Source organism: Atractosteus spatula, chromosome 13 (genome assembly GCF_055471065.1).
Source record: "Atractosteus spatula isolate fAtrSpa1 chromosome 13, fAtrSpa1.hap1, whole genome shotgun sequence".
In the NCBI taxonomy this organism is placed as follows: domain Eukaryota; kingdom Metazoa; phylum Chordata; class Actinopteri; order Semionotiformes; family Lepisosteidae; genus Atractosteus; species Atractosteus spatula.
In genome coordinates, this window is record NC_142718.1 from 39,743,638 (window position 1) to 39,766,709 (window position 23,072).

At 40.6% G+C, this 23,072-nt stretch overlaps 1 protein-coding gene across 1 annotated transcript; it reads right to left on the reverse strand.

Moving 5' to 3' along the window:
• Window positions 1-1,200: 1,200 nt before the first annotated feature.
• Window positions 1,201-19,866, reverse strand: LOC148822415 (high affinity cGMP-specific 3',5'-cyclic phosphodiesterase 9A). Its single transcript, XM_088930689.1, has 14 exons — window positions 19,701-19,866; window positions 13,365-13,514; window positions 12,881-12,932; window positions 11,686-11,788; window positions 11,452-11,594; window positions 11,117-11,176; window positions 7,627-7,804; window positions 6,838-6,960; window positions 6,266-6,358; window positions 6,007-6,074; window positions 5,240-5,342; window positions 4,676-4,780; window positions 3,498-3,644; window positions 1,201-2,976 (listed from the first exon to the last, which is right to left on the reverse strand). The coding sequence occupies exons 1-14, from the start codon at window positions 19,864-19,866 to the stop codon at window positions 2,731-2,733; spliced, it is 1,737 nt and encodes a 578-aa protein (XP_088786815.1). The 3' UTR covers window positions 1,201-2,730.
• Window positions 19,867-23,072: the final 3,206 nt, after the last annotated feature.

A 23,072-nucleotide genomic window follows, 5' to 3' on the forward strand; every position in this document is an offset into this window, starting at 1 on the left:
GGGTTGTTTACAAACATGACGGTGAGAACGGGCTGGCGAGTAATGTTTGTAGTAAAACGAAAAAACAACAACAGTAGTGCCTCAGTAGTGTGTATGAGACAAAATAATGAAATGAAGAGTCGCTTCGGGGTGAGGCCGACAGTGTGAAATACAGACGGGGCCGAGGTTGTAGGGATTATATTGTGCTTTAATTTCCAAGAAAACGAGGGAGCATGTTGAAGGGACCCAGCCTATTGCAGGATATTGTAGCACCTCTTCCAGTGGTTTTATTATACTTTTAGATGCATGTTTGTACATACACCACCAGGCAGGTTTTGCATTTCCACGTTGTGTTACTAGGCAGTACCTTACAAGTTTTGATCAAGACTTCAGTGCACCTCAGTACACTTTTCCCTTGACGAGGTATCTTAAGATTTTTGCTGAAAATTAAGATGACTCGAGGCGTCTCCGACATACAAGTTAGCTGCTGCATTTGATGTAATGCTAATCGTGTTGACATGCTTTGGGTGAGTTTCTCCCCTAGATGAGAACCGATTCCTACTTACTGAAGAATATCTTCCATCTTTCGATTAACTTGCCTCGACTTCGGGGAAACGAAAATTAAGTTATCAAACATCACATAAACAAGGGCTGTAAATGGAGCCCCACATGGAACCCACAGACACACGGTGAATTTGCTATTGTTGTGTGGGTGATAAGAGACTGTAGAAGGGGTTATTGTATTGAATGAAAGTTGAGAAACGTCCAGGGAGGGATAACAACCACAAATCAATCTCGCACATCTGTGCTTAATCGCCATCATTACGAAATTGGCTACATACACAACTCAAACGCCTCCCTTCCTTTTGTTGCTGCACCTTGGTTTACTGAGCCTGGATGGGGATGGGGTCGCCTCGTCCTGTGACCCGGAGGCTCCCAATTATCCAAGGATGTTCCCTTCAGCAAACTATTCTTCCAGTTGAGAAGGAAAAAAACTCTTCGCTCAGTCTGAATGAACAATTTATAAGATTCAACCCTCACATTATTATGATCTGCATTCAAACAATTTTTTTGGTACAATTTGTTATTTGGGTTCTGTCCTTGATGTTCTAACCTTTTTTGTCTTTAAAGGCAGCTGTTTCTTTTTGGTTTCAAATATCAGGAACAGGTATTCCACAAGAGCTTGATGGATAAATTCTTAACCCTGAAAGAAATGACTTGTTTTTAAAATGCCAACAAAAAGTATTTATTTCTTGGAGTACTTAATGTACCCATTTCTGTATGTAAAAGTAAAAAAAAAACATTTACTGTTGTTCTTAAATGTAACATGTAAACGACTACCTTAAAAACAATACAATACACAAAACAAATGGTAAAAAATACATTTACAGAATTTGATGTTTAAAAATCACAAATATATAGAAATTCTTAACATTTTTAGTGTTCATTTAGACATTATTATGCTTTTTTACTGCAGAAACAGGGTGGTTTGGAGTGACACCTGGAGATGAAGAATCTGAAACTGATTTGATTTTAACAGAAGTTAAAATTCAGATAATTAAAATAGTACCTAATTTTCTTATTCTAAACACTGATAACCTCTCTTTAACAGAAAATATTAGATGTACACTTTGTCTGTACCAAGAAGAGATTCATTCTGGTCTTTTCTTGCAAGCTAATGCCATGTTACTGATACCACTTTATTTTTCATTTAAGATTCAGTACCCAGTGGTCTCAGATTTTTTTAGATTATGCATCTAGAAAACATTTCAAACATTTTGCAACCAGGGGGATATTTTCATCATTTTGGCCTGTTGTTTCATCTTACCCTCTAACTGTAGTTAAGCTTTTTATTTACAGTAATAGCAAAGTGTAAAGGAAGGGCAAGAGGATAGTGGAAAGCCTATGAGTGGAACAGAGAAATTCTGCAATTTGAAACACACTGCACAAAATGGAGCCCCCTGGCACTTACATAATGAAATTGCTGTTTCTACACTTTTCAAATCTAGGTAAACTGGTGCATCGGACAGATGTTTAACTGTGCAGTGGGCTGGACAGCCTTCCTGGTACAAATCAATAGCATTGGATTGTAGCGCAGTGGCATGGACACCATTGACAGGATTTGTATTGGCAGGAACCAAGTGAAGTGAAGGCTTTGTTTGGGTGACTTCCCAGGCTCATGACAGCCTGCACTATCCACATACAAGCCACTTGCTGAGAGACCTCACTGAGGGTCTGCCTGGCTTTTACCACTTTTGACCATCATTGTTTACTTCTCACTTTTTTACTACCGAGTCCCCTGTCAGTCAGCTGACACTTCTCATCGCCCTTTATTTCAGTACTGAATGTCCCACCTTAGGGCAGCCAGGTGGTGCAGTGGTTGGCGTTGCTGCCTCACAGGGCTGGGGCCCTGGGCTGAAGTCCTGAGGTGCTCTCTGTGTCGAGTTTGTATGTTCTCATGTTTGCCTGGAGTTTCCTCCAGGTGCTCTGGGTCCCTCCCACAGTCCAAAGACACACTGTAGGTTAGCTGTCTTCTGGGTGAAACTGGCTCCCTGGTGGGAGTGTGTGTGTTGGTGTCTGTGTGTGTCCTGTGATGGACTAGCATCAGTGGTGTTCCCTGCATTGCGCCCATTGCTTGCCGATATAGGCTCTGTCTCCCCCCATGATGCTGTATTGGATAAAAGCGGATAGAAAATGGAGGAATGTCCATATGAGTTCACACACTATGGTTATGGTTCCTGGGATGGTCCTTCACTTCTTGACGTAGGGAACCATGGAGGCTGTGGGTTTCAGAGGGCCTGCAGGCCTGGAGAGGTTTCCATTGGCTGGAGTTTTTGGGTCAGATGGGGCAGCTGGCTCCCTGAGTCTGTCTGTGTTCGCTGCCTGGACCTTTGCAGGCTGGTCGCCCTGGGCTCGGTTCTGCTTCTCCTTCTCCAGCGCCTTCTCCATCTCGGTGTAGTAATCCAGCGCCTTCCGCACAGGGTCAATGATGTGTTGCTAAGGACAAGGGGCAAGGAAGCAGCAGTGGAACAGAGAGTAGAACCGATTACTGAGGAGGGCAGTTTATTTTGAGTGCCACAGTAAGACACTGTCACAACGATTAAGTTAAAAAACGCTCCATCAAAACATCTGCACACATTGTAATATTCTGATTTGCTATTTGCATTTGCAGGCAAAATGTTTATCAGAGAGCATCATTAGGAAGCTCTTGTATTTTTTTTTTGCCTTTAAGTTTTTAATTCATTTTAAAGCTACATCATTTCAATGTGTCATATAGCATGATTGTATATACTTTTCTTAATGCTTTGATCCAGGTGGGCTACAGAAAATGTTACCATTGTGTGCAATCATTTCAGCATTTGCACAGGGGTAGTAGATGTTTGGTGTTACTCTTGTCTTGCAGCATCCACAGGAAAGGTAACAAACAAGAGGCTGTCAGTCACAGTATTTGGCAATGTGTAACACTAAACATAGGGCCTTGTGCTGGAGAAGTAAATGCAAGAGATGGTTCTCCTTACCTCCAGGCTGGGAAAGAGGTTTGCAAGCTCTATAAATAGAGGTAGCAAGACAAAGCGGATGAAGCCGGTCTGCGAGGAAGGCTTGGTCACCTTGTCTCTATCCATGAATGGGGTTACAGGGAGACCTTCCAGCTTTTCCATGTCACTCTGAAACAGTAATACTGTATGTCTGGAGTCACGTTTTGTTGTGCAACATGTTCTGTAAGCCAGAAAGTGCTTACCAGCCTTGTTTTGAGAAAATATTGCATGAAAAAGGTTAGCTAACCATCTAATGTGTTGTCTGTTTCAGACACAGTCAGATCATTAAAAAATTCTTTGATCTTAGGAGTTTTTCCTGTTCTTAGTAGTAGTGATCTTGATCTCATTATAGTAGTCAAAATGAAACCACAAAGCAACCTTTTTTCTAACCAAAATACAAATGTATGTTGTTCTTTTGCTGAAACATGCACCACAGACAGAAGTTATACTGTTAGAAAGAGAACTCTTCAATGCTATATCAAGCACAGTGAAGCAAGGGTGATTGTCCTGTTTTCCTGCCAGACGTGTGTCTACTGCATGAGCATTTATGTTAAACTGTGCGATTAAGCACAAGACCAAGCTATTAAACACTATTATTTGTCTCTTTTCCATTTTCTGGTGGGTGTTGTGAAAATCTCTTTTGTTGAAATCACACACTTTCATTATCCAAGTGATGGACTGGACACTGGACACTGAACAAAGAAACAGCTGACACTCCGAAGCATGTTTGCTTGACAGGGGGGCACTGTACTGAATGTGACAGTAAAAACAATCTGTCCTTTTATTTGGTATTGCGCAGCACTTTGCCACTGAGTGCTTTACAGATCTAGCAGAAAACAGAACTGCCAGAAAAAAATAAGTGGTTATAGGATTTCAATAGGTGCAAAAATATAGTCTAAATAATGCTATTTTGGACCATTAGTACTCGCAGAAAAAGTAGTACATTTTCTGTAAACTGTGGCAAGTAAAGAAAGATGTCTGTTTCACTCTTTAATTATGGTGCTGTGTTCCTACCAATTCCACTGTAACTTCTAACAACAGGTTCCTCTATTGAGAATATGGCTGAACATACAGTAGTTTGCAGGGTTCCAGCAGGAACATATCACTTGATTCTCACGCAACAGGGCTCTGACCAGTGCAGGTCACTTATTCGGGCTTACCTGGTTAAAGAACTCCTGCAGTAGGCAGTCCAGCCACGGTTCTGCGACGTCCATGGGCCGGGCTTCGTTTGAGATATCGCTGACTTTGATCATGATCATCATCAGCTGCAAGTCAACACTTAATACTTGAGCAGGGCTAACCCAATAATGCACATACTGCATCACTGTGCCTGTGATTTCAACAAGGTCTGAGCTCTTGGCTCAGATTACATCAGACTTGTACAAACCTTTGATTGTGCTTGACTGTAGACCTTTGTCCCATCAACTAGTGCTAGATCTGACATTGACAATTGCTGATGGGTTAAAGTTTTCATTTAATCTAGGCTATAGTTAGACCAATGACACATTTGTATTAAATATCTGCAGGCACACCACATATTTCACTTTAATTTCTGCATTCTTTCAGGCTAGGACATTTCTCACCAAAGCCTTACCTGGTCAAAGTTGTGGATTTCTGTCTCCATGTGTCCTCTTAAAACTAATTTTGTCTGTTTTGTCCTACACCACAGCAAAAATAAATAAGATGAAATCTGCATTTGCAGGAAACTCGGTCACATTACTCACAACGTCTTTGTGGTCCTTGTTAGTGAAGTCAAATGCTGGCAGGATGGACTTGAACTTGTTCAGGATCTCGTTGTGTCTTGCCATGTCTGTAGCAAGTATGCACCTGGAATGGAAATCAGGAACTCCTGGAGCACTCTCTCATAATAACGCATGGGTCTTACAATGAAACACACCCCCTAGCTGTTTCGGCACTGATATTGCATGGATGCATACTAAGATCCATGATAAATACAGTCGAAAAGTGTTTTTTAACAAGGAGTTTACAACCAAAGTTCAGGAGAGATGACAGCAGCCAAATTCAACCTCATCTTGGCTGCCATAACTTGTAATCATTCCTGATATCATTTCATATTAAAAAATATTAATAGGTAAGCCCCCATCTCTCCTGCACATTTGTCTTCTGTCTCTCCTCCACCCCTGCTCCTCCTGTGCAGCTGCCCCTTGGTCACTCCTCTCTCTGCAGGGGGTCCAAGCCTCTTTGTCCTACAGCCAGTGTCCGGCCCTGAGCCAAGCTGGTCAAGCCAAGTCTCAATGTGACTAGGCTCTCAATACACTAAGTACTTGGGTGCTATTATCCCTCATGCATTAGAGGGGCTGCTGTGATCTCAACACCTGTCATTCTCTGTGCCCATCCCAGTACAGCACTGGGTCCAATGCTGTGAGTGGAATGGCTGAAACACAGGCTGGGGTGGCACGAACACGTCGAAGAAGCTTGAACCAGAGAGAATTAAGCAGTTAGCAAGAGGTCATTCATTAGGAAGCCTTACTTGATCATTCCTTCTCTTATCCTTTTGTATTGTTCTGTAGAAAGATTTCTAAAAATATTGTTTTCCGTCTGTGAAGACAAAAATTAAATATACAAGGACAAAAAAAGTAAATGCAGTTATTTTACATTTCTTAAGTCTTCATATGAACATTTATTCTATGGTTTTCCTCTGTCAGACAAGGATCGTACTGCTTCTAATATTAAGCTTTCATTATATGTCATACAGTATATGGAAATGACAATTTCCATCCATTACAAACCTTTTCAAGGATTTCAAAAGCCACTGCACAATGATGATTCTCTAATGGTGAAATGTCATTATACCTCAGTGCCAGTTCTGTACGTGCATTGATCTAAAAGAAAGAAAGGCACAAGTTTATGTCAGCACTGTAAGATTAATAAGAAAGAGTGGCGCTTTAAAACTGGAGATACAGTACTGTTTGATCAGGCTCCTCAAATATAATCCTGCAGGAGGGAATGGTATATTTTTCATATGTAATTCCTACATCAGTGATTTATAAAAAGGTGCAACATACTGTATGTATTTACTCTGAAAAAAGAATTAACTTGGTTTTCCGTAGCAGTGAAAATGAAGACATTTGATGTGTGAGGTACAGTACTATAGAAGGCAAAAGCTTTGAAAGTAGCATCATGCCCTTCACTAAACAAATGTTCTCAGATATACATGCCAGTGATTTTTTTTAACTTTATCTGAAAGTCTGTGCATGGTAGACTGAGAATGAGAAGTTAAGGTATGTGCTCTTTAGCATTGCTCAGTCTTGCAGAGAAGTGAGAATTGTCTCCTGTGTGTTTTTGTTCTTCAAAAACCTGCCTGATAAGCATTGTTGTAGCCAGTATGGTCTAAATCATGACAGACAGCAGATGTCATCATAGTTAAGAGGTCGATGTCATCAAATTTGCTTCTAAGATCAGTCAGCCATATTAAACCATACATCTGAAAGTGAGCAGAGAGAACAACGTCAGATTTGTATTCCAAAGGACTGTTCAACGGGACACTGTGTTTGATTAGTTCCCTACAGTTCTTCAGGTCTTAGTGCAAAGACAGATTTGTATCTAAGTGTGCATGCTTTGTTGAAGGTAAGAGGGATTCAACCTGAATTTCAATTATAAATCAGGTACTACCTTAACATGGCTCAGACACATACAGTACAACTGTCATTAACAGGTAGAAGACCACTTAAAACTGCTATCTTGTTCTTGACACCTCAACATGTATACATGGGTCTGTGACAATGTAAGAGCATGAGAAAAGGTATAAACAAGAGGAGACCATTCAGCCCATAGAGCTCATTTGGTTTCTCAGTAGCTAATTGATCCAAGGATCTCATCCGGCTGCTCCTGACAGAAACCAACTGACAATCATGGCAGGGCAGCTCGTCCCAGCCTGCCACAACCCACGTACTGTCTGGATGGAACATCCATTTTAACAAGTGCCAAGGCTTTCAGACTAGGAAAAAAAAGATTTTAGAATGGCTTAGTCTTAGTTAGAGTTAGACCTAACAAACCGAACATTTATTATAATACAATAATATCTCTGTAGGTTTTTCAATTTCCCATTTCGGCCTGCTGATAAGAACTTTAAAATGTCGAAACGCCTTACCATCTGAGTTACACAAAAGCAGTGCTTGAAGTTGTGGAAGGGGATATTGTTGTAGTGCCGGTAGACCTCGTACAGAAACTCTTGCAGCACTTCCAGTTCAATATTGAACTTGGTAATAAAGTCCAGGTCGGTGTACATCACTCGCAGCAGCACCATGATTTCTGCATCTTCCCATTGCCTGTAACCACATTAACCACAGACACAGTGTGAGAGAGGGCAGCCTTGTCTGGACCACATTCCCCAGAAACCTCCGGGGGAATGAGCTGCTGCTCACAGTCAGCTGAGCAGACGCTGGAAGACAATTGGTTGGGTGAAATTTCCAAAACCAGGAAGCAGAGGTTCTCTGTGCTAGTCAATCTGCTGTATGGAAGCACAGGGTGGGACTGGAACTGAGTTTTGTGAGAGGCTAAATGTTTTGAAGCAGGTGAGCAGTTTAGCTGCTCAGTATGACAGTTACAGACTTTGTGAAGACATTTAGTCAGTAGTTCAAATGGAGCCTAGGTTTTATTTTGGTGTTTGTTGGTGGTGGCTGTTGATAATTCCCTCACTGTAAAATAAAGAGCCCTGGCTTTTTTTAACCTTGATTGATTGATGATTGATTGATGATTGATGATTGTGCTTGGCGTGTCTGTTGTCCTGGACGCACCCGTGTTAAAAGATCTCATTGCTACAGTATGTGCTTTCACAATGGCAGGTGTCTGGCCATGTGCATCGTAGGCAAAATGCTATCTTATTGGATTAAATTAAGATGAGCTGCTCAAACCAAAAAAAAACAGTTGTTTTTTGTCCCATGTGGGATTTTTGGAAGACAGAATACTTAGGTTCAGTACATTTTCTTGCTTTGATCTGACTTGCTTAAAATTGAAACTCAACTCAAGCTCTTATGGCACCGTGGAGAAACAGCAGCTCTTCCTGAGAGTGCTCTTATTGAGCCAGCACCTTTCAGACCTATACTGTCAGAAAATAATAAGAGCAAAAGAAAGATCACAGACAAAAGAAGGCCATTTGGCCCAAAAGCCCCAAAACCAGGCAAGAGTCCGATTGGCAGAGGCCTTGTGCAAGGAGCTTTCATAAAATGGCAAACAGGAGAAGGGAGGGAGGGAAACTGTGATGAGCGCCTGTTGCCTGAGAGCACTAACTCTGTGGAGATTGCTCATTAATTTATCACTTCGATCAGGCCCTAAACTCACATGTCGTAACACTCACCAGAAAAAGGTCCCATTCCACGCAACTGAAGGATGTTTCAGCATCTCACAAAAGGATTATGCAACAAGTCTGATATAAAAGATATAAAGGGACCCTCGTTGTGTGTCACCAGCTGCAAGCTCTTTTAAAATGTTAATATACTCTAGGTTTTCTTGAGCCCTGCTCACTTTACTTGCTCAGTAGATATTAATTCTTTGAAGTATACACAAAGATGGAAAAAGAATAACCAATCACAAAACCACTATCTTGTTCTAAAATAGTAATTTAGCCCGTCACTTTAAACCTATTTATTTTCGGTGATATTTAACTGTTGAGCTTGGAAACAGTTGCGATGAATCAACATCAATCCTTCCATTTACACAACAGCAGAAATCAGATCAAAAGCATAAATTAGCCCTGGACTTGTAATGTATTTCTGAGGCCAGGCGTTTGGAGTTAACAAGCTCTGCCTGAGTTTCACATGAATGCAACAGGTGCAGCCTCCAGCTCCACTCCATACAGCCATCCTGGAAACCCACAGCACCTTCTAACAATGGCTCAAGAGCTCCATCTGCTCTCTCACCGCAGTGCTTTTAACTTCTCATCTCTGGGAGCCGCGCTTTCAAGAAAAATGGAGAAGCAGCAATTAATTAGACTGCTTTATGTGTCGGAGCTGTATTACACCTGAAAGCAACTGTTTAACTGAAGTATTTTCCCCAGCAGAGTATACAGGGATATCAATCAGCGTATACTCAGTGATCCTCAGGCTTAATAATATCATAAGAAGGTTCAATAACACACATTTCAGAGCCAGCCCAGCAGCGGTGTGAAAGAAAACATGACTGAACACGTGATGTGCAGGCAGGCGTGACACTCAGCAGACACCTGCTTTTTCTAACTCAGCTTAATGAGGTCCCTGCAGATGATGCCAATTTCTTTTTTTTAAAGAAATTGTATTGTAAGAAGTTCTGAAAAGTATAACAAGACTGTGATGCCCTGATGAGCTCCAGTGCACCTGCACCACATTCCATACGTGTAAGGAGCTCGTCAGGGCCATCTGAAATGAGGTATTTCCTCTATTAATCCATTTATTGCTCAATAAACTTATTCAAACTTTGCCTCTGAACCGACTCTGGTAATTACCAACTTGCCGCACCCTATTTTTCATCTGCAGGCATGGCATAACAAAAAACTAAATACTAAAAACTGAGGAACATAAAAAAACAACACAGAATACAAAGAAACATCTAATAAAATGAACACAAAGAAAAACCAACAGATAAGTCCAACCAAAAACAGTTCAAACTTGCTTATACCTTTCTGCAGTTTTTTTTTGTAGAAACAAGAAACGAGCTCAAATCCATGGTAAAATCAATCACAGGCACTTTGGGTGTGTAGAACAATCAGGGATGTGTACAAAACTCAGTCTTTTTCAAAATATTCAAGGAAGGGACGCCAGTTCCTAAGGAATCCTTCCACAGCAACTGTCCTGTAGAAAGGAATCCTCTCGATTGTAATGGAGGAGATCATCCCACTGAGTCAGCTCTTGAAAAAGGGCACAGTGACTGATTTCAAATTTTTTTTATTATTTTTTGGCCACCTCCATTCTGTGCTGGTTCTTTCCTTGTTAGTCTGAGAGATTCCTCTGAAGAACCAGAGTGCTAGCTCAGGATCTGGGGCTATATTCTTCAGAAAACCATTGAGTACCGCAAAAATATTCCTACCCCAAAACTTCCTCTCATAGTGTCCCGTAACTTGGGACAGAGCCAGAGGAGGTGTGTAGGAGTGCCTTCAGAAGACCAGCTGTCGATGATGCTGATTTCTAACTGGAAGTATGAAAAGAAATTAACATGCCCACTACAAGATGGGCTTATCCATGTCTCTTGTCAGATTTTCTGGGACATCAGAGCACACGTGAAGGGTCTGCATATGCACTGTCTCCAGTTTCTTATGTTGTTTTGCTCATCAAGTTCCCAGAAAGATTTGTAAAAGAAACAAAGTCCTCTTGACAATGCATTGATTGGTGCAAACAGGAAGTACCATCGTCCGAGAGGAAACAACAATGTCAACACTGGCAAAGCTCCTTCTGCCACAGACTGAGCACCTGGAGCAAGCAGTAGCTCAACTCAGAGCCCAGCTTATCTTTTAAAACGTCAGAAAGCAGGATCACTGACACTGGCCTGAAACACAACAAGTGACTCTGGTGGAAGAGCAGACAATAGATAAAGCAAGTTAAGGACAAGGAGACTCAGTAAGCCTTCTAATTGTACAAAGCAGACAGTATAAAAGATGTAAAAGGGCTTACCAGTTATCAAAGGTAGGAGTCTTGAGGTATTGTTTTACCTCCTCTGTGACCTCCAGAGAGCTGTAGAAAAACTCCAGTTACAATTCTGTCTATACAGGATAAAGTACAAACTGAACTCCGTAACTGAAAACAGCACCCAAAGAATAATTCAGATAAGGAACAAAATACATCCACTCCCGCAGTACCTATTCGATATGTCCGATTAGGATGTTTTTATAATTGATTGCACTGTCGTCTTATTCCAGATTATACGAGTGTGGTTTTTATAGGATGCGATCTGCTTATTTCTGACTGCCGGAGGTGCGGCTCCACAGATACAGTAGTGGTGCACTTGCCTCATCTGCAGGAACGTTTCTCTGACGCGCTCACACTCCTCTCTGGTCTTGCGCAGCGCTCTCTTGTGGTAAAACGGCGAGGGCTTGTGCGTGCCCTCCGACAGCTCCTTGAAAAGCCCCAGCCAGCTCAGGTGCTCCACACTCTGGGGGGAGATTCGCAGCTTTGTTACTGGGCTGACAGGGACAGACCGTGCAGGACAGACACGCCGCCTCGCTTCCCCTCCGTCTCCCCACCTCAAGCTTCTCCCGGAAAGATTCTACTTGGCTCTTCATTTCATGCACAATGGAGGGAGTCTCGCCAGCCTCCACCAGGATCTTCTTTTCCAGGCTCTGTAACCTGGGATCAGTAATTAAATAATTAATTTGTGTGGTCTTATATTTTACAGCTGAAGACGCAGCGATTCTCTTTGTCTAGTTGAAATTACTTTGACACAACGGGCAGAATGCAAGGCTTTGTGAGGGGAGGGGGAAGGTCTCAGAAAACATCATCTTACTCACTTTTATGAGGTGCTGTTTAGGCCATTATTCAAACTTCAGCTCTCATACACACATAAAATGCTCTCACATTCATTAGTTTTACCTCTCACATTCACATTGTGAAGGAGTGTGTTATGTATATGTGCGAGGTAAAACTAGTGAATGTAAGAGCATTTTGTGTGTATGCGAGAGGTAAAATGGAGAGTGTAAGAGCATTTTGTGTGTGAGAGCGACTTGTGTGTGTATAAGAGGTAGAGTTTGAATAATGGCCTAAATGGCACCTCATTAGCTTTTCTAATGTTGAATGTAAATGTGAATGAAAAATATTTTTCAGAATGAAGACTGAGCATGAACATTCACATAGAAGGGATGACATTGAAAGAGAAATAAAACATTGTAAAAGACGGTGAATTTATCTTCTGTTACATGACCACACTGCACTGGGATGTGTTCGTGTCTTGCTCAGCCTCTGATAAAAGGTTAGGTAATTCTGCTATACATCTGCAGTCTACCTGACATCAATGAGAAACACAGGCCATTAAGGGTCCAAAGGCACAAACAAGTTTCTAAAGGGATATTTCTCAATAATTAGCCACTGAAGGATAATGATGCCTTTATTGCCTTGGTTCAAGTGCCTCGCTCTTCAGAGTAGCAGTCATTAGGAGCTTGTGACAAAAGCTCTGCTGTCGTCATCTGGAACAGACTGTAAAACCCGTGGCATACAGCTTCCTCAGAGGCTCCACTCACAGCTGCTGGTTACCTGATGAAAAGGCTTCCTGCATGAAAATCAGGCTTGTTTTCAATTTCACTTTGATTGTGCTTCCTTTCCTAGAGCATTTCAGCTTCCACTACACCTTCAGGAAGCGATAAAGTGGCTGATTCGATAAAGGATCGCCCCAGGCACTGCTCGTACCTTGAGTGAGATACGTTTTCACTGAAACGGTGAACGTACCTTTTTTCCATAGAAGAAAGATCAAATCCCAAAACCGTAGCAAGGTCTGCACCTGTAACATTAACACCTGTGAATTTTATAGAAGGCAAAGGCTGTAGAACTTGATTGTTGTAAGAGCATTTAAGCTCTTTATTGGTGTTAAAGCACAGAGATATGTAGGACTGCTTAAATTAAGAAATCATCGAACAATCAACATCATGTGCCAAATAATCACAGCCTTTATTGTTGCACACAATCAGATAGTATAAGGTATAATCTGCATTAAACATAACTGACATTACATGAAATACTTCCATAACCTCCTGATTATATATACTACATACTATGACACTGACATGATTTCTTTACATAATGTGTGCCACAAGTCTTGTGATAATTTCCTGATGTTAACATTTCATGACAGCTGCCCAGGCTTCATTGTGCTCTGTTTTTCAGTCTACACAATTTCCTCTTGTTTCTGCCATGGAAGAAATCACAGGCTCACTGTTACAATCGGCGGCCACTACTTCCAGCTTGTAGCAGCTCTGGGGGGTGTTGGGCTCCAGGCCGGGGGAGATGTTGATGATGTTCCCTTTAGTGTTGTACAGCTTCAGGATGTCATAAGGTCCTGCTTCAGCTGCTGCTCGGAATAAGTCTGGAAGCGAATAAGAAATGAAAAGCAGGAAGATCACACATTGGGAACCGGTGTCATACATAAAAACCATCAAATAATCAAAAGTAATAATCATAATGTGAATAAAGATACCATGTGGGTTGCATGTGTTAGGCACTGCTGCCTCAGCTCTTGAGACCTACTGTAGGTTTGAGTGATTGAGCCGGGGGCACCTTCTGTGTGGAGTTCTGTATCCATGGATATTTTCTCTGGGTATTCTGGTCTGCGCTGACCTCCCACAGACATGGTGACAAGATTAACTGTCTCAAAACTGGCCAGGGTGTAGTCCAACCAACAGCTCTGTGCAGAAGAGATAGCACCCATGTTGCCATCTTTCCATTTTATGCTACATCTGAGACATTCCTGTTCATTCTGCCCCTACAGAGAGGCATAGTCCACATCGTCTGCTCTCTATAAAACCTGCACTGTGCACTGTTAATTTACCAGTTTCTTCAATTCTCACTCACATAATGCTCTGAAAAGATAATGATATTAGACCACAAGCAGCGCTGCACACAAGAGGATGTCATTTGGCCCATCAGGCCTGTTTGGTAGTTAGTTGTTATTTGATTCCAGGCTCTCACCCAGTTGTTTCTTGACAGAAGCCAGAGTATCGACTTCAACATCATGGCTGGGTAGCTTGTCTGATACTCTCACAACCCTTTGGGTATCTGCTTCAACAACACGCTTTTGCTGAAAGCTTTTGGATGATGTCAGCCAAGGGGAGACGGGGCTCTAAGAAAATGCACATCACTACAAGATGGAAAAATACTGCAGCTACTGGGTCACTCTCTTGAAATATCTGCAGATCTGGTCTTAATTAATTAGGAAACGATGGTCCCTTATTCATGTGATTTTATTTATAAAATTCTAATCTGACCTTTCTGGTCTTGGTGCTGTTGAAAGGTTTAAATCTTCTGGCATAGCCATCATAATTCTGCCATCTCTGTCTCAGTGGATTTTGATGCCTTCAGCTCTGCACTCTGAAGGCTGCTGGTGATCTCACTGATAATTGGCTTAGGGTTTTCCTTGACAGCTGCGTTAATCCTTCTGTCATCAGCTGCAGACGTTTTCCTTGACTGACCTAGTCTACAACTGTCTTTTGCTTTATTCTTCAGTATATTTCAGTTTGTTGATTTTGGTGTGCCTAATTTCTGTGCTGTGGTTCTGAACGAGATTTTGGTTAAAAAAACCAAGCATGAAAATTGCCTTCTTTTCATCAACAAAAAGTTCTTTGGTTTTGATTCAACTTCAGACTCCAGTCACTGAAGTCAAAGCCAGGGTGATAGGATGTTCTCAGCTCAAGGACACCTGTCAGCCCTTGGACTCTTTCTCCTTCAAAATAAAGAGAGTCAACACTATCAATTTGTTTGATTGGCTCGAGGGAGTAGAACTGAATTTACTTTATTAAAAACTAAATACTGAGGAATTGCACTTATTAGTCACCTTGTTTTTAGTAAATTTTAGTGAAAATTCCATTTTAGACTGCTATGATTCATTAAGAGGACACTGCATATACTGTATTAGTCCTGGTGTATAAAGTATTACTACATTTGAATGTAGTATTTAACATTTAAAGTGAATTGAGATATATGCTTTTAAAACCTAGTTTTATCTTCATGTCAGAGAATGATTCATGATGAAATATTTGTAAAGGTAAAGTGGTTAATGATATGAACTTATATGAACTCATTAGATTTTTAAAGCAGGAAACTGATAAACAGCCTATTGGCAATAACAGAGGATAAATGCAGTTGGTAGCTACCTTTCCTGATATACAGTCCTGCCCTGACATTTCCTTCTATTCACAACAGAGCCCTCCTGGGGATCGCTCGGTTTCCAGGCTAGCTCATAATGAGCTTAACCACACCGAATAAGTTCATTACAGCCACTAGTATTTCACCTGCCAAATTACTAAGAGCGTCACAAATTAAGAAATATGAGTATGGAGAACAAAAGAAAATGCCTTAAACACTAGAGCTGGCAAAGGCCTCAAGAAGAATATTTTAGGGCAGCATCATGTCCCTAATGGAGTTTGGGGGGTTTCTTCCTACTTAAAGCAGGGTGTCAAATGCTGGAAACAGGCCGAGGACACTGGGGACATTATACTGTTTGTCCCTCCAGGTGAAGATAGAAGAAGGGCTGGGGTATATGAGTCCCATCTTATAATCCTGCATTTCCTGTGTTTCCAGCTTTAATGTCTACATCTAGATATGCTGTATATCTATTTCTACGGTGCTTTGCAAAGAAATTCAGATCCTTTCACAGCTCCACATTGCTTTAAAGAATGCAGTCATGACACTTTGAAATGAGATCTGTTTTGTTCACAACCTGCTCCAAACATTCAAAGCAAAACGAACAGAAAAAAAGTAAATAATGTAGACGAAATAAAAAAAAACTGCCTCTGAATGCTGGAAACTGGCAAAATGAAAGAAAGTAAAAAAATCTGTTGCCAGTTGACTGACCTTCCCACTTCATCTGCATCACTTCTTTGTGAGTATACTAGGACATGAAAAAAATAAGTCTCTTTTATAAAAAAATGTATGACTGATTGTTCAGGAGGACCAAGAAAAAATAATGTGCTTTTATTGAATTTTCCATCAATTAGTGCCATGTAAAAACACAGCAGGGACAATTCGGAAAGATGGAAATAGAATAATGTTCAGAAAGGAAGATAAGAACCTTAGAATAAACACAGTCATTTTTACACTACTCCCTTCCATCCTAACAGCTGTGCTATGGTAAATAAAAGGATTCTTTCTACAACCTGCATTCAAACCTTCTTGAGCAAACTCCAGACAATGCTGTTCACATGCATCACATTGAGAAGCTATACATAGCACGTCCAATAATTGCTATCAAAAGGCAGGTACTGCTGTGTTTGACAGGAACACTCAACAGCAAATAGGTTACATTTATACTTTCATATATGTATGGGTTGAATGTATTCATCCAGACCTGTGTACACAAATATGTTTTTCAGCACAAGCTACATGTCCTAAGAATTTCAGCACGTGATGTGCCATTTTAGCAGAGCTATTCTTAGATTTTACAACAAGAGAGTACCGTCACAAACTAAAGTCTTTTTACAAATTAAATTAAAACTGAGACTAACCACAAAAAAGTGGTTTCTCTAAATTTCAGTGTGGCAACTGAAAGATACAAAAGATATAATGACACAACAAAACACTACAAAATGTGCAGAAAACAAATAAAATGGAGAGGAGATGCTAGGACAGAAGTATTTGGGAAGCTGTGCACACTCTTTGCTTCCTGCACCACTGGTGGTCTTCCTTGTGTTTAATACCAGTTCTTCACATCTTTCTGAGGATGTTTTAGGCATCTTTGTAACAGCAGCCCTGGGGATGTACAGTTAAGTGGCCAATCCATAACTCGAATCTTTTTTCAGAAATGTCTTTGAAGACCTTGCAGAAGACTTGGGTTAATTATCCTGCTGGAGTAGGAACTGCAGCCCAATTATTAAGCTTTTGTGGCTCTAGATAACACACCACAGTGCAAAACACCTCGTTATTTTGTTGCATTAATTGATGTCTCTATTATACAAAGGTCAGCCTTGCCTGTGGAAAAAAAGCAGATGTGTACTCCACTATGTTTTTAACAATAGGCGTGACAACCTTTCTCTTTCTTTCACCTCCCTGAACACAGTTTCTGTCTTAGTCAAAAACAAAATCTGTTCAGACCCTGAAATCGTGCTTCTTCAAAGTCAAATGCTTTGGGGTTTTATTTTGCCTCCTTGCTTTCTCATATGGTCTTTCATCTTGTTAAAGATTTGTCCTCTCACAGGTTTCTCATGGTAAAATGCCGGCCCATCTACCTAGGGAATTCAGCTCTGTTATTCTAACCACTGTTTACATCCAACCACAAGCAGACGCTGAGGCGGCGCTTGGTGAACTGTACAGCGTGATAAACACAAATACAAAAGTTTGAATCCCGATGCCACGTTGATCATTATGGGGGACTGCAATCTCGGGGAAAGTTTTGCCAAAATTTCACCAGCACGTCGCCACGGCGACCAGAGGCTGTAACACCCTTGACCACTGTTACACAACCATTAAAGGGGTATATCACGCCACGCTCTGACCACTTACCGTTACAGTTTAGGATAAATAACCTTGCAGATCAGCTGGTTCACAGTCTTTGTCAAGCAGTCTTAGCTGGGCTCTGGACCACACTGAACCATCCTGACTGCAAGTCCTCCTGTGTTCATCTCCCCCATCTTAACATATTGTTAAGCATAGAAATTCTTTTTAGACTTCTGCGTCTCACTGAATGCTCTTTAGCAGAGCAGGTTTATTTCTATTAATGTAAGGCAGATGTTGCACTTGACTAAACTCTGTGAGAAACCTGAGGGCAGTGGGTCATCATAACTGAATGTTCTTTCTGTGGTTGTTAAAATTAGTAATCTTATCAACAACAGATCACAGAAAGAGAAGTGTTAACTACAGTACTAGTAACACCCGAAGAAGATGAAACATTGTGTCTCTTTACTTTTTAGGATGAAATAGACCTTTACTTGCTCCTTTATAGTATTAACTATGCCCATCACAGAAGATCACATATATCAGACTTTGAAAGGGTACCTGGGGAGGACAAAGAGTGAGTAACAGAGCTTTGACAATATTGGTTTCTGTCATGAGAGTTATTTTTAAATAAGGTGCAAATATTGTCAGCACATTTGAGATCACACTCTCTGTTGCATCTGTCAAACATTTTTCAGTACTGGGTTTGTGCCAGGATATGCCCCAAAATGTTGTTTCTTCCCACCATATTTCTCTTTATGTGGAAGAAAAAAGGTCGAGTCCAAAAGCTCAGGATACCATATGTTGCTTCTCTCCTTATGCTCTTCAATTAAATACCTCTCTGTCAAAAACACCTGTGTCTCTGTTTAAAAGGGAAAAGCAATCTGAGAAGGGATTTCATTTTAAAAATTCAGATATTGATGTTTTTTCTTAGCATCCATATTGACAGAAATATTATTTTTCACAAGTCAATATTTTTACAGTGCTTTTTATTTGATTGAACCTGACAATAGGCAAAATTTACCTAAAGCGTCTTCAAAGGAAAAAAGCAAAAAGGCCTAAAGTAATTTCCATACTTTAAAATCTTTAAAAAAAAACATAAAGGCCATTCTGTTCTGTAGTCCCCCACTGTAAAATCCTGTGCTGCTTCACTGGATATTTTGATCGATACATTGTTTAGTTTGGCTTCAAGTCAGCCCGTACCATGCAGAAAACATCGTTTGATTCAGAATTCAGGTTAATTGCCTGTTGCTGGGTTTTGTTTGTGGGGTTGACACTGTCATTTGGAACAATTTTTATAACCGAGAATTGTTTATTTTTATAAACCAACAGTAACGTTAACTTGTGTTCCAGAGCTCAAGAACATTTCGTAAACTCTGGCTTCCCAATTTTGTGTCCAGGTAAGATATTTAACATACAAATGATACTCAAGCAGGTACCCAGTGTCTGGCCACTGTGCTGTACCCTCCCACTGGTTGAGTAGTCTATATTGTGTAGATTCTACCTCTAAATTCTGCTTCAGGTGTTTCCAATCGCTTCCTTCCAGTTTTCTTCTGACTTATATTTCGCTTTTAGCTACTCTATCAGACTTCCACCCTCTGTAATGGATGATCGCAAAAAATGAATAATGCGTACTGCTGTAGCAGAGAATGATAAATTTGCAAAACTATTCGCAATTCGCACCACTGGTGAAATTGTGTTTATATCCGGTAATACTCAATTAAACGGGAAAAATCCGAGAAGACAGAACTGTTTTAGAGAATATGTCAGTACATCCACGTATTAGCCCCATTTTCTCAACTTTTTAAGATCTATATTTTCATTAAATATTACTTTTATTAAATATCTTTAAAATACCTAAACCCATTACAATTAAAAGCTCGTGATTACGTTAACGTGATGAAAGTTAAGAAATCAGGAGAGAGCCAAAATATTTATTAAAAGTTAACACTTTTTAAAAAAAAATATCGTGTTAAAATAAACAAGCAAAGAATTAGGCAACGCATTTTTCAGTTGCTGTACCCGTTGGCTTGTCAAGTAAATAAAACATATTTTTAACAAATCGCTTTAAAATGCTGTGTGGGAACAGTTCATTTCGCCTTAGACGAGTCTCACGCACTTACTGTACCTTTCACATCTTGTGCAGGACAGTCTTCTCGGAACTCAGCCTGCTCTGCTCTCCCGTTCACCGTGAAATAAATGATTTTTGCTGCCATTTTAAGAAAACAGCTTTGCGGGTGGAAAGCATTCGCTCTCCGGTTCCACTGCGAACTGCTGTTGAAGACTTCGAGCATCACGTTTAAACGAGGGACACCCCTGTCCTCTCTCTCTGTTTCCAAAACCCAGTCTGCATCTTCTGCAGTTTTCTTTTCAATGAAAAGATTTCTCCTCCCACCAGAAGCTGCTGCTGGACCTGAGCAGCATCTGCAAACGTATTATTATAGTATTCCTTAAACACAACACAGTGAGCAAGCACAGTGCCATGCACGGCTGCTGCAATGTAGGTGACGATGTTAGGTGATACCCCTAACCCCTAATCTCTACCACTTAACTCCTAACCCCTAACCCTAAACCCGAGAAAATTAAATTCTACATTCTTAGCGATAAAAGAGTTCAGCACTGGAACTCAAAATCCCAAGTAAAAGCAATTAAACTTAACACCAACCCTCCAAAGTAACCTTAACATCCCCTCCAAACCTCATCCCTTTTCCCAGGTCAGTGGATACTGGAATGAGAGGGCAGGGGACTCAGAGCTTGGGGGGATACAATTGCTGTGCGGTGCAGTGCGACATCCAGGCCCCTGGGAGTTTCTGAAAAAAAAAATTTCAGATAGGAGGGTAAAACCACTTGTTCTAAACCTGACTTGGGACCCAAAACCCAGCCCTGAGCTTAAAAAATGTCTAAGTAGTGTGTGAATGCTATCCCTAACCCTACCTGGGGTGTCAACTGAGCATTTCCGCTGTATATATCTGAACTTCTCTCAGCATAGGATTTTGACATGTTCCCTGGACCAAAAAGAATGAATGGGAAACAAAGACCACTGACAGAAGCACTTGCATTTGAATGACATTCAGTCATGCTTGCTAACAACTTTTGATCCAGCCGACTCAGTTTTGGGATACAATTACCGAGCGTGCACCTTGTGATCCAGGCACAGAAAAGTTTCCAACAAAAAAATGTTCAGACAGGACTAAAAAAATCACTCATCCTAAATTTGTCTTGGCCCACAAAATCTGGCAGTGAGCGTTTAAAACTTCTAAGTCCCGTGGGAATGCTAACCCTAACCCTAGCTTGGGTTTCAGCTGAATAGTTCTGCATCCTGTCTCTAAAGAGTTCAACATGTTCCTCAAGGCACAAAATATCAGTCTAAAACAATCAAAACCATTGATAATAACTGGGAAATAAATATTTTTCAATAATCTATCATCTTTAGGAAAATTTACAGCTAGGTAAAAAACCATGTTAAAATGGTATTTGAATGAGTATACATTTTAGGCCACAGGAGGGTTAGGGTTACAAGAACCATAAATTGTTTACTGCAGTTATACTTCTCATTGCTTGTTAATGACAAAATTTAAAAAGCCTACCTAGCAGAACATTTTTTTCCACGTTTTGTTCTGATGCACCTCTGGTATACAGTTACTGGTCAGTTAAATATACAACACAGGCCTCCAAAAGTCTCCGACAAAAAAATGAAGATAGGATAAAAATATGCCATGTCCTAAACTTCTCTTGGGACACAAAATCCAGCACTGAGGATTAAAACTTTTAAGTCGTGTGGGAATGCTAACCCTAACCCTAGCTGGGGTTTCAACGAAGCAGTTCTGCAACCTGTCTCTAAAGTCCTACAGTCCTCAGAGATGAAAATTTTTGTGGAATAAAAAAGGTCAAGTCCAAAAGCTCAGGATACCATATGTTGCTTCTCTCCTTATGCTCTTCAATTAAATACCCCTCTGTCAAAAACACCTGTGTCTCTGTTTAAAAAGGAAAAGCAATCTGAGAAGGGATTTAATTTTAAAACGTCAGATGCTAATGTTTTTCTTTGCATCCACATTGACCAAAATATATGGTTTTTCACAATTCAATATTGTTTGTAGTGCTTTTATTTGATTGAACCTGACAATAGGCAACATTTACCTTAGTATTATAGAGGTAAAGCATCTTAAAAGGACAAAATTCCCATACTTTAAAATCTTTAAAAAAAACATAAAGGGAAGAGTATCCATTCTGTTCTGCTAAGAGTAAAATCCTGTGCTGCTTCACTGGGAGTTTGTGCTCACCAGGACAAGGAGAGGACAGGGGCACTCAGTGAAGGAGATGCAGGACATACAGTATCCTGGATATTTTAATAATTACATTGTTTAGTTTGACTTGAGGTAAGCCCGGTACATGCAGAAAACAAACATCGTTTGATTTAGAATTCGGGTTCATTGCCTATTACTGGGTTTTGTTTGTGGGGTTGACACGGTCATTTGGAACAATTTTTATAACCGAGAATAGTTTATTTTTGTGAACCAACAGTAACAATAACTTGTGTTCCAGAGCTCAAGAACATTTCGTAAACTCTGGCTTCCCAATTTTGTGTCCAGGTAAGATATTGTAACGCATACAGCCACCATCGCAGGTTGTTCGAGCCACACTTCCCTGCGAATAGCTTTAACTCTAGAGGCTGGGTCCCCGTTGAGTGACGCCGGAGGCCCGGGTTCGAGTCCCCGACGGGGGGGCCGACCTGAGGCGGCAGCGGCGAGGGCGCATACCCACGTGAACCCCGGAGCGCTACAGTATTTAACATACAAATGATACTCAAGCAGGTACCCAGTGTCTGGCCACTGTGCTGTACCCTCCCACTGGTTGAGTAGTCTATATTGTGTAGATTCAGGGGCTTCTAAATTCTGCTTCAAGTGTTTCCAATCGCTTCCTTCCAGTTTTCTTCTGACTTATATTTCGCTTTTAGCTACTCTATTAGACTTCCACCATCTATGATGGTTAATCACAAAAAACAATATGTACCGTTGCAGTCAAGAATAATAAAAGCAAACATACCTCGCAACACTGGTGAAATTGTGTTTCCATCCGACAATAATCAATTAAACGGGAAAAACCCGAGAAGACAGAAATGCTTTACCAAACATTTAAGTGCATCCGAATGTTAGCCGCATTTTCTCCTATTTTAAGATCCACGTTTTCATTAAATATTGCTTTTATTAAATAGCTTTAAAATACTTAAACTCAATTGCAATTATAAGCGTGTGGTCACGCTAATGCGCTGACGGTGAACAAATCAGGGGACAGCCAAAATGTTTATTAAAAGTGAACAAACTTTCTTTAAACATTTGTTCAAATAAACGAGCAAAAAAACTATGCAACACATTTTTCAGTTGCTGTACCCGCTGGTTTGTCAAGTAAATAAAATATTTATTTAAAAAAAAATCGGTTTAAAATGCTGTGTGAGAACAGTTCATTTCGCCGCAGACGAGTCTCATGCACTTACAGTACCTTG